A 17,017-nucleotide genomic window follows, 5' to 3' on the forward strand; every position below is an offset into this window, starting at 1 on the left:
GATTAGGGTTCTAAGAGGATTCTACCACTGTACCCCAAACTTTGTTCCATGGTATAGACTTGTAATCAACGGGTAGACTCAGATCCCTAGACCACATTTGTTGTACTTGTAGGAACTTGTAGGAAGACAAAGAGAATAGGGAGTACAATACAGATACCAAGCTTCTGGTTTGTCCCTCCTTGTCTAAAATGCTATGCAAAGCGAGAGGGATGAGTTGTGTATTCCAAGGGACCCCATATGCCCTCAAGGAGACACTTCCAGTGAGAAGTGAGTAGCTGTTAAAAATTGGGCTATTCAAATGCCACTTTTGAGCTGTTTTGGACATTTTCTCTGCTACATCCCACACAGTGAGAAGGTAGGAAACAATAGGCCCTAGACGTAGCCGTAGATGAGTGTTAAAAATGGTATAGCAGTGTGAACCAAATCTTGCAGCCTTTGGGGAAAGTCGAGCCTCTCCTCCATGGGCCTCCGAGACACTGATGCGATGGGGTTGAGCCATGTTGAGAGAGGACAAATTACAAATGACCAGAAGTAGTACCATATTGGTCCGAATATAAGACAGAGTTTTTTCCTGGAAATAGGTCTGAAAAAAGTGGGGTTGTCGTATATTCAGGGTTTAAACTTTTAAACTTTTAAACTTTTAATTGTACATTCACAACAACAGATGGTGCCAAAAATCTGTAAAACGAGTGTTCCCCTCCTGATTGAGGTGAGCCACCGTCCCTCAAAACTAGCCTAAAGTGCGAGGGGCCTGAAAGATGGAAAGATGCAGTAATCGTCTCAAACCTTTTCCCCAGCAAGTGCAGGGAACCACTTGATGATGGATGAGGTGACAAATTGTAGCACGTTGGTGCCCTCAGTAAGTTCGGGGATGCCAATAATGTGGATATTATATTGACTTTACAAGTCTTCTTGCTGAGCCAAAGCAGCTTCCAGCTCACCATATTTTCTCATGGCAGTAGTTGTGACTTTCATAATCCGAGTATGGAGAGCATTCCTGGATCAACTTTTTGATGCCATGCAGACTGCAATGTCTGATTGAATCTGGTCCAATCTTCCCATGAAAGTTGTAAACCGTGCTTCAATAAGCGACCGTTGTTCCTTCAAGGCTAGTTCAATTAAGGAAGTTAGCTTGCTATGTGCAGTTAGCTTACCTGCTAGATCATCTGCTTAATCAGGGATAGTGACAACAGGTGTGCATCATTAGCTGCACTTAACAGTGAGCTCTGCCAAGTTAAGGTGGGAAGGATAAAACTGTTCTGTAGTAAATGATATTCTGTATAATTTGATACACTCATGGCTGTGCATGTATGACCATAGGAAATTGTGATTGTCAGCAGTAATAGAGAAATTCTACATTAATGTTCTGTATGTTCTGAAAGCTTGGTATCAGTCTAGCTCACCCTGCGGTAACCTGAGTAGATGGTATGTTCCAGTTAGGTGAGGCTAAGAAAGTAAAAGGCTGGTCACTGGAAAGAGAGTAGATTGCAGCTTGCTGTGAGGTTGCAAATTTTATTTATTTATTTATTTGTTTGTTTAATTTGCTTCGGCTTTATTTATTTTTGATGATTTCCCCAGGTTCATTTTTGCCTCTGTTTCATTACTATTTTTGTTGATAAACATCACCTTTTTTGCATATAGTCCTACCTGCTGACCTGCTTCTTTAACATCCCTTTAAAAGTTTCCAGTGTCAAATAACATTATCTGCCCTTATCTGCGACCGAACAAAACACCCCAAATCACATTTGATTGGATCATATTTGTGTACATGCCCCCACGGTCAAAAAGGGCCATCAGAAATATTTTTCTGTAAAAATACTCTGAACTGAACTGATTTTGGCATGTGACAAGAGATAACTGAGCAGTTAACACATGGACACAAGATTAGATCTTGAAGTTCATTAAATCTTTTTTATGTATTTCATGAATGCCTAAATCAAAAGAAAAACTGTAAATGAGGCAGAGCTTGGCCTAGAGGGCAAGTTTTCATCTGTTGTTACCCTAAAACAAAGAAGCTCAGTCTGTCATTCTATCACTTCAGTGGTCCGTCCACTGAAGCTGTAAATAGCTCCACAACGAACATTTTGATACCAAGGCTTGGTTCAACACTTGCATTATTTTTAAATGTTTAGAGTATTCAATTGTAAATCTGTAAATAATTAATGCCTCATAATTTTACTCTAGATTTTATACTTAATGACAAAAGCTAACCTTTTTATTGGTCAGTTTTCATGAACTACTATGTTTAATGAGTCAGTTACATGTTGTGATGCTAAAACCTTGGTGAGCCTCTGAAAAACCAGTGGCACCAAGAGTCTGGACAAATTTTTTGGTGAGTTGCAGAAACATTATTCACAATTGTTTCCAACAGGGGAAGTCCAGTCTGTAAATTTGTGACCTCCGTGTGACCTCTGAAAATATGCTCCAACAATGATGGGTCAAAGAAGTGTCAGAGATGAGAATAGCTATAGCAGAACTATAAGAAAACATCTTTGCAAGGACAAGAAAACATGCTGCTACTCTATGCAATGAAATAAACACTGAATCTGCTGTATAGATGTAGATCTGTAAAAGTGGAAAAATGTTCAGTAGTGATATTGATCTTGCAACTTTCTACTGTGCCAGAGAGCATTTGTAATTTCTCCTAAAGCTGACTTGCTCTGATATTAATCTAATACAATTTTAGCTTGCTTAAAATGTTGCCATTCATCATAATGAAAGCATAAAATTCACATATGCTAATTACCAGTTTACATGTGTCTATTGGTACCAAGAGATGCTGATGAGTGCATAGCAGTCAGCAAGGATACAAGTCTACAGTAAATGTCCAACCCTGTCTCCTAGAAATTACGTTTATAGACATCTAAATTGTTTTCCCAATTATGTTGCATTGGCAAAATTAATCGCTTCCTGGATGTAGTTCATACTACAAACTTTTTGAGCATTAGTTGCTGAAGTTTGACACAAATTGCTTGTATTTAATACTTTTTTTTTTTTTTTTAATTAATTTGTTAATGGATATAATGTCTAAGCATTCCTCCACCTCACATTAGATAGATCCACTGCAACTGGTCACTAGATATAAAATGTGTATGTGTAAAATGTGTGGCAACTCCAAATGTCATGGATCAAATGTCACCTGGGATTCACAGTGGTTCAGATGAGCTGGAAGCAACCAGGCCATCTGGTTGGCAACAGGTGTTTGCTAGTTAAAATAACCTACTCTGGACCAGCCTTGTCTGTATTTTTGTTATGAAAACTGAGTGTGGGAGGTCTATCATTGTGTGCACACAGGCCATTTTACATTTGGAAATCTCCTGCTTAGGTCATTTGGCAGAATATTTTAGTGCACCTGTTAGTGCACCTGTCTTATTAACATGTCATTTGATAAGTCAATGATGTTATTTGGGGTAGTGTTTTCCAATCAGGAGGTACATCTTTCAATTTCAGGTTTACTATGTCTTGTATGAAAAAGTATTGTAACAATATCCACTACATAATTAAGTGTTTCATATCCAGATTAAAACCAATTCAAAATAACATAGCACATGACAGGTGGTGTCAGTGAAGAGCCACTTAAGATCATCTGATACAACAATGGAGGTCTGATATATGTCCTGTCAGATGAGCTTAAGTAGCCTTCAGAAAACTCCTAATTTAGGGAGTGACTGTTAATCATTTAATCAACCACTGACCTTTTGTCTCCCACAACACTCCCCTGACCTCCCCTTACATGTCCTCTAGCTTCACCATAAGCCTCAGTTTTACACATAAGAAATATCAACACTTGCATATAATGCATAGCCAACACATAAAATTTACTTATGCCAACCTACTGCTACCTGTCGCCATTGGCTTCCCCAACATGTCGGACAACATGACGTATGACCTTGCTCTTTTTGCGTATCAGGCATATCAGCCTTAAAGAACATTGCACTGCTTGACTGTTAGCAGGACTTTTCTTTAAAACTTTGCAGCCAATGAATACATCAACCTCATATTCAACTTTGAATTTGGTGCCACATTATTGTGAAAGTGTCATATCAGTTAATCATCTTGTTGAAGAAGTGGTATGAGGGGAACATCAACCTCTTTTGCACCTGTGATAGGAAGAATTATATTGCTGGAAAGACAATAGATTGCAAATGGCTGAGTTGTGAAAGGATATTTTACCTCAGCAATATAGCCTTTCTGTCTCACTAGAGGTTTGATTTACATATATGTGGTTATTTGTTATGTATCATACATGCATTACTTATCTTTTGTACCATTCATTTTCGATACCCATTATGCCCTTATGAAACGAACTCATGTTGCCTTTGATGTGATTTGAAAGCAAGATCTTAGTATTAGTGGCGCTAGTGGAGCCGTCTCCTTACATTTTGGCACACAGTAAATGTTTAGCATCCTCCTGTGACAAAATGCCCTCAAGTGTGGCTGGTTACCAAGGAAGTAAGAAACAGAGAGGAGCTGGTCGACAGATATGAATGGATCTGTTTCTTTTCAGGGGTCAAGGAGTGACGACTATCTCTTGAAATGTTATTGGTCCTCAAGGCATAAGTCTAAAACATGGACATGTGCTCTCCTTGAGAAGGTAATAAACCTCTGTCTCACAAAGAGTCTATGAATAAAGTGAGAGCTTGGCTTGCTGTAGGGATAAATGAAATACATCCCTTGTTAATAGTTCCCTCTCAACCCAAAGGTTTGGCTAAAGGAAAAGGCCACACTGCAGAGGGGAGACAAAGAAACGTTCTACTATGAGTTTACAAAGAATGCCTTCTCTGTTTTATCATACAAGTCTCTGTACAGCCAGGGGGCACTTCCCCTGTCTTTGTATTCACCTCTCCAGCTCCTAGTGAGTTTCCAGTAATCCAGACAAAGACGTGGTGCTCTGTGCTCTAGCAGGGTTTACACGAGATGCTGCAGCAGACATCTTTATTAATTGGCTGCACGACTGAAGTTGCTTCATCACACGTGAGGATCCTGATAAGCAGCTTAATTCGTTGGATAAATGTTCAGTTTTGGGGATAATTTACTATTCATCATCATGAATAAAGAGGCACTAAATCAGCTTTTAGTGCAATGCGTTAAATTTTGATACTTGACAGTGACAAAATGTATGTAAAATTCTGTAAATAATCAATGCTTCAGTTTTCCTCGGAGCAAAATATTTTATGTACTTCCAGTTGAGTCCATTAATAACTGGCAGTACTAAGTCGAAATTGGAAAAGAATTTGGCATGACATTGATGTTATCCCTCTGTGAAATAATAACTACAGCCTAAAAAGCTGCTATTATTGTGTTGGTTGCACAAACACACACACACAGATTATCCAATGTTGCTGTGAGACTTGTAACAAACAAGTCATTATGAATAAAATGTCCTAAATAAACATTTTAAATAAACACAGCAGACAGTTGATGATTTTTAAATGGACAATGGACATATTTTATCCTTAAATGCAACTTGTGCTGAAATTTATACATCTTAACAAATACACATACAAGTCAAACTCATGTGCTTGATAATATTTAACTGTAATATTCCTGGAAAAAAGTTTGTCTGTTTTTGTAAAATACATCTTGCGTGGAGAAGATGGCTTTCTGTAAAACTTTATAAGAGTCACATTTTCATTTTCAACAGAATTCGCTTTTAGATTGACAATTTTAGTTTTTATGTGCTCATTATCATTAAACATTTGTGAAACTTTGAAGATATTTTGAAGCAAAAATCTTTTTTTCCCAAGGCGTAGGTACTAGGAGGCTTTCATATGGTGTTAAAACTTGCAGGATATTTACTGTATGGAGTGGCTCCTGTGTGGATAAATGTGAACTTTTTACCAAAAGTTGGCATTTTTCCAGTCCTGTAATAAGCAGATATAATTGTCAATGCTGTCTGGTCAAGATATCTTTGACCAAGACATTGAATCATGCTATGATCTGTCATTCTGGCGAGGACTGCCAACTAAATGTCCAAAATGAAAATTAGGAGATTGGTTTGTTTTATGCTTGCTTTACCCTCGTTTATCCACATATTACTCTTAAATGTAATTCAAGAGAAAGGAAAGCTGTAAAACACCTGTTACCATTTGATCACATTAAGAGTGGATTTACCACAACACTACATTTACAACAACAGTGTCATCTCCTCAAAAAGGTTTACTATATGTGAGCAGCCACTACAAGCCATCAAGGACCTGTTCCAAGCTATTAGCTACTAGTTATGAAACAGGCTAGAGTCATTACGGATACTGCCTCTGTGTTTGGTTGTTTTTTCATTTTTTAATACAAAAAATTACAGGTCCATGGTTTTGGTAAATACAATATGCCAAGCCACACATTCATAAATCTTTTTATTATAAATTCTAATGATTGACATTTTAGCACACTGCCTTTTTGAGGATAAAGTACATACAAGCACACGAGGGGGAACAAGTTTCACAATACAAATCATTGTGACTGAACTTGAACCCAACACTCAAAAATAGCTTCGCGTAATGGCACTTTTTTGCCAACTTAATCCTGAACAGAGTTGTATGGATCTTTTTCTCTATAAACGTAAGTGGTGTGAATTCCAGGCAACACAGAACCATCTACAGTGTATGTACCATAGTGACCTTATCCTCTTATTCTTGCATTCTTACATGCATTATCTTCTAGACATGATAAGAAATAGGGTGGCAAACTGCTGTTGCATGCTGTGCTGTTCTGACTCTTTGCTGAATGTCACTGAACTCTTCTTTACTTTATGCAACCAAACATTTCATCTCTTGCTCAGGAACTTTTGTGCTCTGTGATCAAGTCAAGACAGATTTTTTTGTTTGTCATTGTGCATGTCACACTGCTTTTGAAGGGAACCATACAAGTTGATGGGTTATGATACCACCCTGTTTCAAATAGCGCTGCAGTCCCACCATCAATCTCTGGCCACAACATTTTTTAAAAGTCCATCACCACACCCTCTGGGCAACGTGCCGTGCGCCATTGACTGTGTTTGGCGCCATGATCAACTGATTCACAAAATAAAGCCTATAAAAAGCTTCGAAAGATAAAAAAGATAAACTTCCTTTGATTGTTTCTCTATAAATATGGGTGTTGATATCAAATGCTTTCCATTACAAAGAGAGCTGAGCTAGGCTGGAGATTTACCATATTTGAATAGTCAAATTTAATAAGTTTCTTGGAACCATTAAATCTAAAAATACTTCTCCCTCTACATCAAGCCGTACACCTTCTATACCCCCAAAATGTGACTGTTTAACAATAAATGGTTAAACCTCATTAACCTCTAGAAATCTCAAAAAATGGGTGGGGTTGTTAAACACACCATACATTTGGGTTTTCATATGGCTAGTTTGTAGTGGAACACTGGTGTCAATTGTGTTCTTGGTACTCAGAACAAATAATGTTTTATACTAGATGAGCAGAACTAAAGATTAAACGTTAGTTGGCCTTAAGCAAGCTTCAGTTCGTAGACTACTGGCCAACCAGTAAAAAGACTTCTTTGTGAGTTAGAAGTGGTGACGTCAAATGGGCTCTATAAAGACATAAATTCATAGTTAAACAGGAACAACACAGAAGTAGGAGGATGAGTCTCTGTGTCCTCCTCCATTTCTTAACTTGCATAACTAATGAGCCTTAAGCCCTTGATAAATTAAGTGGGACTAGTGACTGCTCTCAGATTTGCAAATACTAGCTTGCTGTCCACACTATAGGCTAACAAGATAAAGGGATTATATACTGTATGTAGATACTGTTTGTTTGTTTTTTTTATCAATTACTAGCAAACATGTTGGAGATGCTTGAATACAGCCACTATCAGGTGAGATGGGCTGATTTTTTTAGCTCTTTTTATTTCACAACAGACCGATTTCTGGACTAAAATATTGTCTGATAGTGTAGCTAATCTTTCATTTCTTTCTTGTGGTTGAAATGGTATTTATTTATCTATCATTTAAGACTGTGCCCTTATATCTGACAGACTGCACTTGCTAAACACAGTTTGCAACTTTTGATGCTATGGGAACTATCCAGTAACATACTGTGCACTAGAAAAGCTAATAATTACTTAGTAATTTTTATGTTGCTGCATGAGTTGTTGATGTTCTGCATGAATTTAGAGTGCTTATTTAGATCATGTGACACAACTACACAGCTCCATGGTGTCGCATATGCAGAGAGTTTTAGTCTCCAGTAAATAAAACCGGCCAGTGGTAAATGATGCTATTAAAATATGCATTTTACAACTGAGATAGGCCCTTCATTTCCCTTGTAATCTAACAATATGAAGTGTTCTGTAAAAAGAGAGAAAAGTCTTTAAACACATTTCTAGAGCTTAGCATAGTAATGCAAAATACAAGCTTGCAATCAGCCTAGAAAAGTTGGCTTTTAAAATTGTGTTTTCAGGTCCAATGATCAGCATGATGAACTAGAAATTAGTCATTTAACTGCAGCACAGCAGCTTGATTCCTTTTGGTTTATAAGCTTTTGGTTTATTTGAATTTAAAATAGAAGCATTGAACATGAAACTGAATCAAAAATATCTTTATTTTGAGATTTTGCTTATGTGTTGTTTGCATCATGGCATTCAAACAGGTGTGAAGTATTATTTCAAATCAATCCACACATCTATTCTACGTTTCCATTGAATATGTTTCCATGGATGCTGGAGTGTATCTAGATTGTATCTAAAGCCTTTGTAATGTTTACCTCTTGCTCACATAGGTGCAGTCCCACCTGGAGAATCCCACCAAATACCATATCCAGCAGGCTCAGAGGCAGCAGGTGAGGCAGTACCTGTCCACCACCCTGGGTGGTAAAGCTGGCAGCCAGTGCCCCAGCCAGCCCCCAGAACACGGCATGCCACCCGGACCCGGCAGCAGCGCCCCCAATAGTCCCATGGCCCTGCTCACCCTCAGCTCCAACTGTGAGAAAGAGGTATGCCAGATGAACTGATGATTTTCATCACATTAGATAAGGGTGCCCTGATGCAATACGCACACAGATTTTGTGGTATATTAATCAGGAAAAAAATGTGGTTTTATTTTACACAGATGGATGACGTTATTGATGATATAATTAGCTTGGAGTCAAGTTACAATGAGGATGTTCTTGGACTTATGGACCCAGGACTCCAAATAAACAACCCGGTAATTTTTCTAAATATTCCCTTCTTTGAAATCATGAATATGGCTTTAAATGTGTGTGAATCAAATACAAGACACAATAGTTTTTTTTTTAACATACATTGTAATGACATATGACATTGATCATTTGTTTGAAGCTTCCTGTGTCTGGTAACCTTCTCGATGTGTATGGCAATCATGGACATCCCCTCCCGGGCCTCGGCATCAGCAACTCTTGTCCACCCAACATTAAAAGGGAATACACAGGTAAACTATTAAGCAAAACCTCTGACACATAGTCCGGATTATCAGCATTGGCAAATTACTTTTACTTTTACTGTATCGTTTGGGTTAAGCTTAGGTGGGAGTCATGGACAATACAATTAGTGCAGTAACTTGACTGTGAAATCAATTTAGGATACTTTTCAGTGACTAATATCTTAATTGACTCTTTGCAGACTATTTTGATGAACCAAAACTCACTTTGTTTGTCAGATCAGACTAAGACACACAGTTTGTAAGGGCTGGTGCAGCACTTTTGCTGGCAGATTATCTAGTTTATGATCATTGATCATCAATGAAGGAGAAAGTCAACACATTTCTAATGGGATATAGAAAATGAAAGCATAACTGTGGGCCAATGTGGATATTGTGTGCAATTTGGAAATGCACAGGATACTATTAAGTCAATTATTTACCAAATAATTACTCCAGCTCCTGGCATGAAGCAAGTACTGGACAAGCCTGGATCCTGTGGCCAGTATGAAAACTATCAAAGGCCAGAGAGCTTTCAAGTAGGTAAGCAAAGCAAAGCAAAATGAAATGAAAAAGAGGATGTTTTCTTGTAACTTGTAAAAGATGTGTTCAATCTGATTTTTAGAGACTGTGTATGATGTATTTTGTGTATAACTAAATCGCACACAATATGAATCAACCATGATTGTAGAAATCAAGAAGCTAATTATTGTAACATTACTTTAGTTTTATCTCCTACTCCAATCCTTAGTCAATGATTTCTTATTGGCTGTGATTATGCAACATAACATGATAAATCTAAATATATCAAGTGTGCTAGACCAAGTAACATTTACTGTGACTCCATTCATTTATAGACTCAGTGATGTTTTCTTAAAGCACTGATGTTCACCTTTCTCTTTGCTTCACAGAGGCTGAAGTTCGTGCTCTTGCTAAAGAAAGACAGAAGAAGGACAACCACAACTTAAGTGAGTCCATAAAATTTAATTTTTTTAGCAAATTCTTTAGTAATTCTCTTGATGTTTACTTTCTTAATATGCAGTAGTTCTATGGTGAAATGAAAACCTACAGTCTTTGAGACCATACTTCTTATCAAGTATCCAAAAGTTTTCTATAAAATGCCAAGGCAGCCTTGATTTCTTGGGAGAACTTATGTGCAATGTAATTTCATATTTTCATTATTTGTTTATATTTTTAGCACTCTAAAGACAGCTTTTTGTTGTATGTCATTAGTTGTAAATTGTAAGTTGTAAACAGTTAAATTATTTGTAAAATGTGATTCATGTCAATTTTTTCTATGACCTCTAATTATTCCTTCATAAACTGCAAAGACTGGTTTACCAAGCCGCTGTACTTACTGTATATTCTATTTAATATATGTCAAATTGTAGTTGAACGAAGACGGAGATTCAATATCAACGATCGCATCAAAGAGCTAGGAACCCTGATACCTAAGTCAAATGATCCGTAAGTATTTTTTGTATGCATTTATGTTTATGAATGCACATATCCATCCATCCGTCTGTCTGTCTATTCAGGCATTCAGTCATTAACTTTGTTTTTAATATTGTCCTCTTCAAGCATCCTTAAAGTGTAATGGTTTATTTGCTGAGAGGGGCCGTAAAGAATCCTGTGCTGTTCTGGTCAGCTGGTCAGCTGACTCTGACTTTAGACCTTTGTCTCCTGTTTACCCCAGAGACATGCGCTGGAATAAGGGCACCATTCTCAAAGCCTCAGTGGACTATATCAGGAAGCTACAGAGGGAGCAGCAGAGGGCCAAGGAGCTTGAGTGCAGACAGAGAAAGCTGGAGCACGCGAACCGCCATCTAATGCTTCGTATACAGGTGGGTCATCAAGAGAAATCAACCAAGAAAAAAATTTCAACAACATCTTCATAGATGCTACTGATTTAGAGTTTTTTGATGGAGTGGCTGATTTTCTCATAAAATCCAAAAAAATGAGCTTCATCTTTTTTTTTTTCTTTTCATTACATATACCCAGATTCCCCATATGGGTTTTCTGCATATGGATTTAATATGTAAAGAAGTGTTTTAGAGGTGCTTTTAGGCAAATTATGCAGAACAGCTAGGCTAGTTGTTTCCCCCTGTTTACAGTTTTTATGCTAAGCTAAGCTAATCAGCTGCTGGCTGTAGCTTCAGATTGAGTTTACACAAGGGTGGTATCAATCTTCTCATGTAAGTCTCGTCAAGAAAGTGAATAAACGTATCTCTCAAAATGTCAAAGTATCTACAATATTACTGACAGCAGAATTTAATTTCTCCAAAGCACAATTATTTGTACTTTAAGCTGATAAGATGGATGTATTAAGTTTAGGTGTGTTATATACATAATATTTTGTTTTTGTATTTTTACATCCATAGGAGTTGGAGATCCAGGCCCGTGCTCACGGTCTTACAGTGGTGCCATCGCCATCTGTCTGCACGTCAGAGTTGATGACCCGGGCCATTAAACAGGAGCCTGTGCTCGGCGACTGCCCCTCAGACCTCTACCAGCATACCTCGGCTCCTGACATGTCCCCTCCAACCACACTGGACCTCAACAACGGCACCATTACCTTTGACCAGATTCCTGCAGATGCTGGGGACCCTGGCCCCTACGGAAACTCCAGGACCTGTAAAATGAAGGAACTGGTAAGGGACAATACCCTGTCACCAATTTCCCCAAGCGATCCCCTGCTGTCCTCGATGTCCCCAGATGGCTCCATCAACGTTAGCAGCCACCACAGTTCCAGCTCCAGTATGGAGGAGAAGGAGCATGGCTGTTAGCATTGTCTAATGCGGAACGCCACACTGACCCTTTTTATCTGTAGCATCACATCAATGAGAGAACTACAATAAAGTGACTTAAAGGCATCCACATGACTCAGTGGATAAAGGAACTCATAAGTTATTTTTATCTTGATTCCTATTTTTTTCTTCCCTTATGCAGGTTTATTTCCTGACCTCTACTGTTCAAAAACTGATGTTACTGTGACCGTAGACATTTCCATTCTTCTATGGTACACATTATTTATACAACCTTCTTTTCTTGATGCCATATAAATTGACAAACCCATTGAGGACCACATGACAAAAATATACACAGTGACTGAAAAATGTAGTATGACTCCAATCTGCTGTCAGTATAAACTGGTCACATGTGAACATTTATTGGTAATAGTGTACAAAACGTTTACTCTGACTGATGTCCAAACCTGCTGTATAAAAGTGTTTACTTATTATCCATAGAATATTAGAATACTGACTTAGTCAACAAGCCAAAAATGCATCATCCTTACAACACATACAGTAAGTCCTCTTGGCTAAAGGTTTAAGTCAATAATCCAACAGTGTTTAAACTGAATGGTTTCATTCTAAGGAAATACGCAAAATATGTATCTATATTTATAAAAGATCAAGTATTGCTTAATATTATCATTATTATTCTAAACATATTTAAATGTATATTATTTTTACTCCATGCTCTTATTCTAATCTAAAGAAATAACAAATCAAATACTGACTAAAAGATAAAAATGATCATGATTTATTTATTTTGTAATTATTATTACTATTTTTTTTATTCAATGCTCATCTTATTTCAGACTTATACCAGTACTTGAGAGATTTGTTTTAGGGTGGATGGGAGGAACTAAGGAATCTTGTAATTTATAATGGCCCACAAACATACTGTATGTATGTACATTTGAACTTTGATATAACTTTATTTAGGTACTAATTTTGATGAGAAGTCACCACGCAAAGGTTAATAAGAGACATGGTAATATGACAATATAGTAAAATACATGGTAAATTATTATTTATACCTATGCTAAATATTTCTTAAAATGTGGGCCGGGTCATGCAAAACAAAGAAATATCCACAGATGACAAAAGCGCTCATATGTATTATACCTGGTCCACTAGCCAATACATTGTGTCCTTTGTAAAACCTAAAAAAGCCCCGACATAATATGTCATAATACTCTTATTATAGTGGATGTAAACTAAAATTGAATTAATTGATTAATTAGAATGTGGTTTATATGTTAACAAGGCTCACGGCAGCCTTTGCCCCAGATACTTTGTAGGCACTGATCAACTAGTGATTCATCTTGCATAACTCAGAGGTGGGTAAATGTATATAATGTATCTTTTTGATGTCTGTACAGAACTGGTTGGTACCACGTGACATTTTTGTGAATGTGTGTCATCGCTTGCCAATATTGTAAAAGGAAACACTTGAGATGTTTATACACTGTATATATTCCCTTTTGTAAAGAAAAAGAGAAAAACTGTGTTTCTGGTCCTTGTGTGAATACTACAGGGTAGATCCATTGAGTGCAAGAAGAAAATACTTAAACAATGAAGAAGTGAAGTTCTTCTTTTTCGTTACATTACAGTCATGTTTTTAAATGCCATTTTAATATATTGTAAAATAATATTAAAATTTATTCTCAAAAAGTAATAAATCATATATCCACATTTCTTTGAGACTAGACACTTACATGTTCTTAGCATGAAATTCCAATTTTATTCACCCTATAAGAACACAACACAGACTGCACAATAAAGTTTAAATAACTTTCTTTAAAGTGTTGTTGAGGGTTGCACAGTGGCTCAGTCGTTCTCATTGTCAGCTCTCTGTGTCGTGTCTCCCACGGAGACCAATTTATTAAAAAACATGAGGGCGAATGGTTAACTGTAACTAAAGATGTATACTTTGTCATAGAGAAGTACTTGTCTGCTTAGAATGTTGTGAAAAGTACTTCAAGAGTTAGTCTGTAGTTGTAACAGACTGTGATGTTGGTTTGTTAAAGGTGCCTTGCAAAAAAGCTAGCCCAAATGAAAAGAAGTTACATTGTGGCTACCAGTGTCAGCTAAGTTATATACACAAGACACATTAAGATAGCAATAAATAGTTGTCTCAACAACCTTTTCCACACATGTAAAAATCCTTACAGCCATTTTAGGGGTTGGTGAAAGGTTAAAAATTTAAGGCACATTTACTTAAAATTCCACTAATTAACATATTTAACATTAACATTGAATCAAAATATTATGTGTAGCATTGAAGGTAAATATGTCGCAAAATGCAAGAGATTGTAGACCTGATGTGAGAACTTGTAGAGCAAAAATCTGAATTTGTATGTTTAAATTTTTACTTTCATAAAATATTCACACACATGTGCGCCGAATTTGAAGTCACAGAAAAAAAACACATGAGAGCTTGTAGAAAAAAATGTGAACTTGTATATTGAATGTTTCACTCATAGAAAATATTCACACACCTGTGTACTGAATGTGAAGTCACAGAAAAAAATATTCACAAATGTGCAGATTGATATTTACATAAATACAATGACAGCTGCAAACTTGTAATCATTTACTCTTTTTTTTTTTTTTACTTTTCCATTTTCCAATACAACCACAACTCAGTGATTAGAACCTCTCAAATCGGTCACTGCAACTTCACAAATGTGCTCTCGCATCACAAAGTAACAAATCTGCGCACCTTGACTTTTGCGACATCTCTTGTGATAAATGTGTTGCAAAACTTTCATTTAGAGATAACAGGATGATAACTCTGCCTTCTTCTACCAAGGGATGAGAAAACTAACTGAAGAAGTGGCTTTGGATAATGGAGCCATATGTAGCTACTTCACTGATTCTGTTGCTATTGGCAGTGAAGTGATGAACAATCTGAGAAGCTCTTTGGCTCATCAGTACTTCCACAGTAATAAAGCTGGACGGTTTTGTTGGAGGCAGAACAGAACTTCCCTGATCTCAAGGCAGACAAAGAGCAAAGTCAGAGTCTCATGCCACTCAGCTAACACTAAGCTAACTTATTTTGTTACTGCTATATGAAGCCACTTCCTCGGGTCACCCTCCCATCCCTTAGTAGTAGAAATTAGAGGTATGATCCCATTAAGGTCGACATTGTAGTTAATATGCTCATTTACTATATCAAACTCTCATGTCTGTACCGTAAATATGAAGCTAAAGCCAGCAGCTGGATAACTTAGCTTAGCACAAATACTGGAAACAGGGAAACAGCTAGCTTGGCTCTATCCAAAGGTAACAAAATCCACCTACCAGCATCTTCGAGGGTCACTAGTTAAGATATCCCATTTGTTTAATCCACACAAAAAAGTGTAAAATTGACAAATAAATGTACTATCCCATTTAATGGACAGACATGAGAGAGGTATCAATCTTCATATCTAACTCTTGGCAAGAAAGTGAACAAGCATATTTCCCTAACCCTGTAAAGCCCACTGTTGCAATATTACAACAATCATTTTTAGTTCTCCTTAAAAAAAATCTGTAAATGTTTTTTTTAAAGACCACATTTACATAGTCAATGGGTCTTATTGTTTATCCCTGCAATGCCATTGGATGGTAAATATGTTTATAGGTCCAGCAATCTGGTCATGAACTCACACTACCTACAAACTTTCTGTCAAGCTCATCTTCTTCTTTTATTGGACCGGATTTGTCAAGAAAGAAGTAAGTAACATGCCTTGAATTTTTTTTTTGTGATAATTACAATGTCTAGAACATGTAGATACTTAGTTATCGTGGAATACATTCATCAAACTTGATTTTGAGCTTGTTATGTCTATGTTGTAATTCTACAACGCTGGGTTAGAGTGGTAGTCAAAATAGCATGTGCACCTTACACATGACATGGGGACACTGCACTTCTCATATGTTCACATATGGAAAAAATACTAATAGAAATATAATTTCTTTGATGATTCACTATAAGTAAGTTCTAAATTTGTTTTCTCTGTTAAAATTTTGAGTTTAGACAAGAATTGAACAAATGAATAAACTGTTTCTGGTTGCAGTATTTGAAACTCTATCTGTAGCAGAAACTGTATCTGTATCTTATCAGTTAAAAAAATAGATTTAACTGATTCTGGGCTTTTTCTGGGCTTTGTTTGTTTGCCCAATTAGTTGCCTGTTGCAATAGTTAGAAACAGGTTCTGACTGTTCTGAATGTTTGGGGGGATGGTTGTGGCATTGTTCAGGGACAGGTGTGAATGGTCCTGGTGTGGGGATGTAAATGTTCTGGGGGGATGGAAGTACTCCTTTAGGTATGATAAGTAAAGAGCATAATAGGCTAGTCAGACAGTATTGTGTGAATTTAGTGAAATGTGTAAATGAATTAGGATTCATTTGCACTGATATTATTTAGCCTGGAAAATACTTGGCTCTCAATCCTGAACACTTGGTTCACCACCCTATCTATTCCTTCAGGTTATCTCATACAATGTAATACTTATATGTATCATTAATACATATATTTATTATTATTTGTTTTTATTTTTTCCATTTCTGAATGCAACCAGAAAAGATAGGTCTTTTGATAAATCAAGAAAGTAGACTAAGCTCTACAGCAAAAAAATAATCCAAATACTACTACAAGAGTACCCTGGATGCTATATATGAGTAAATATTACAATCAGTAATACTACAATATGTCAATATCAAAGTGCATTTTCCATGAACTGTGTATAATTGGAAATGTGAATGAGTAAATGCATGCACTGTCCTGCAGTTCTTTTTGCACTGTTTTCACTGTGCGTTTGTGTTAAAAATCATAGCTTAGCTTAATGAAATGTGTATCCT

The 17,017-nt window shown here is 36.8% G+C and overlaps 1 protein-coding gene and 1 long non-coding RNA gene across 3 annotated transcripts; one reads left to right on the forward strand and one right to left on the reverse strand.

Annotated features, from left to right (window-relative positions):
• The first annotated feature begins 652 nt into the window (after positions 1 to 652).
• On the forward strand, positions 653 to 13,741 carry mitfa (melanocyte inducing transcription factor a). 2 transcript variants are annotated; one of them, XM_044350312.1, is made up of 9 exons: positions 653 to 1,239; positions 8,725 to 8,937; positions 9,054 to 9,149; positions 9,284 to 9,392; positions 9,840 to 9,923; positions 10,292 to 10,348; positions 10,772 to 10,847; positions 11,077 to 11,224; positions 11,762 to 13,741. In XM_044350312.1, exons 2-9 carry the CDS (start codon positions 8,860 to 8,862, stop codon positions 12,164 to 12,166), a joined length of 1,053 nt encoding a protein of 350 aa, XP_044206247.1. In that variant the 5' UTR covers positions 653 to 1,239; positions 8,725 to 8,859; the 3' UTR covers positions 12,167 to 13,741. The 2 variants fall into 2 exon arrangements, with proteins under 2 accessions (XP_044206247.1, XP_044206248.1); XM_044350313.1 differs by lacking the exon at positions 9,840 to 9,923.
• LOC122981550 lies at positions 10,270 to 15,533 on the reverse strand. The gene is made up of 3 exons (XR_006403264.1): positions 15,476 to 15,533; positions 11,956 to 12,012; positions 10,270 to 10,312 (listed from the first exon to the last, which is right to left on the reverse strand). It is a non-coding gene; the product is annotated as an uncharacterized LOC122981550 (long non-coding RNA).
• Positions 15,534 to 17,017: the final 1,484 nt, after the last annotated feature.

This window comes from Thunnus albacares, chromosome 4 (genome assembly GCF_914725855.1).
Source record: "Thunnus albacares chromosome 4, fThuAlb1.1, whole genome shotgun sequence".
Lineage (NCBI taxonomy): Eukaryota > Metazoa > Chordata > Actinopteri > Scombriformes > Scombridae > Thunnus > Thunnus albacares.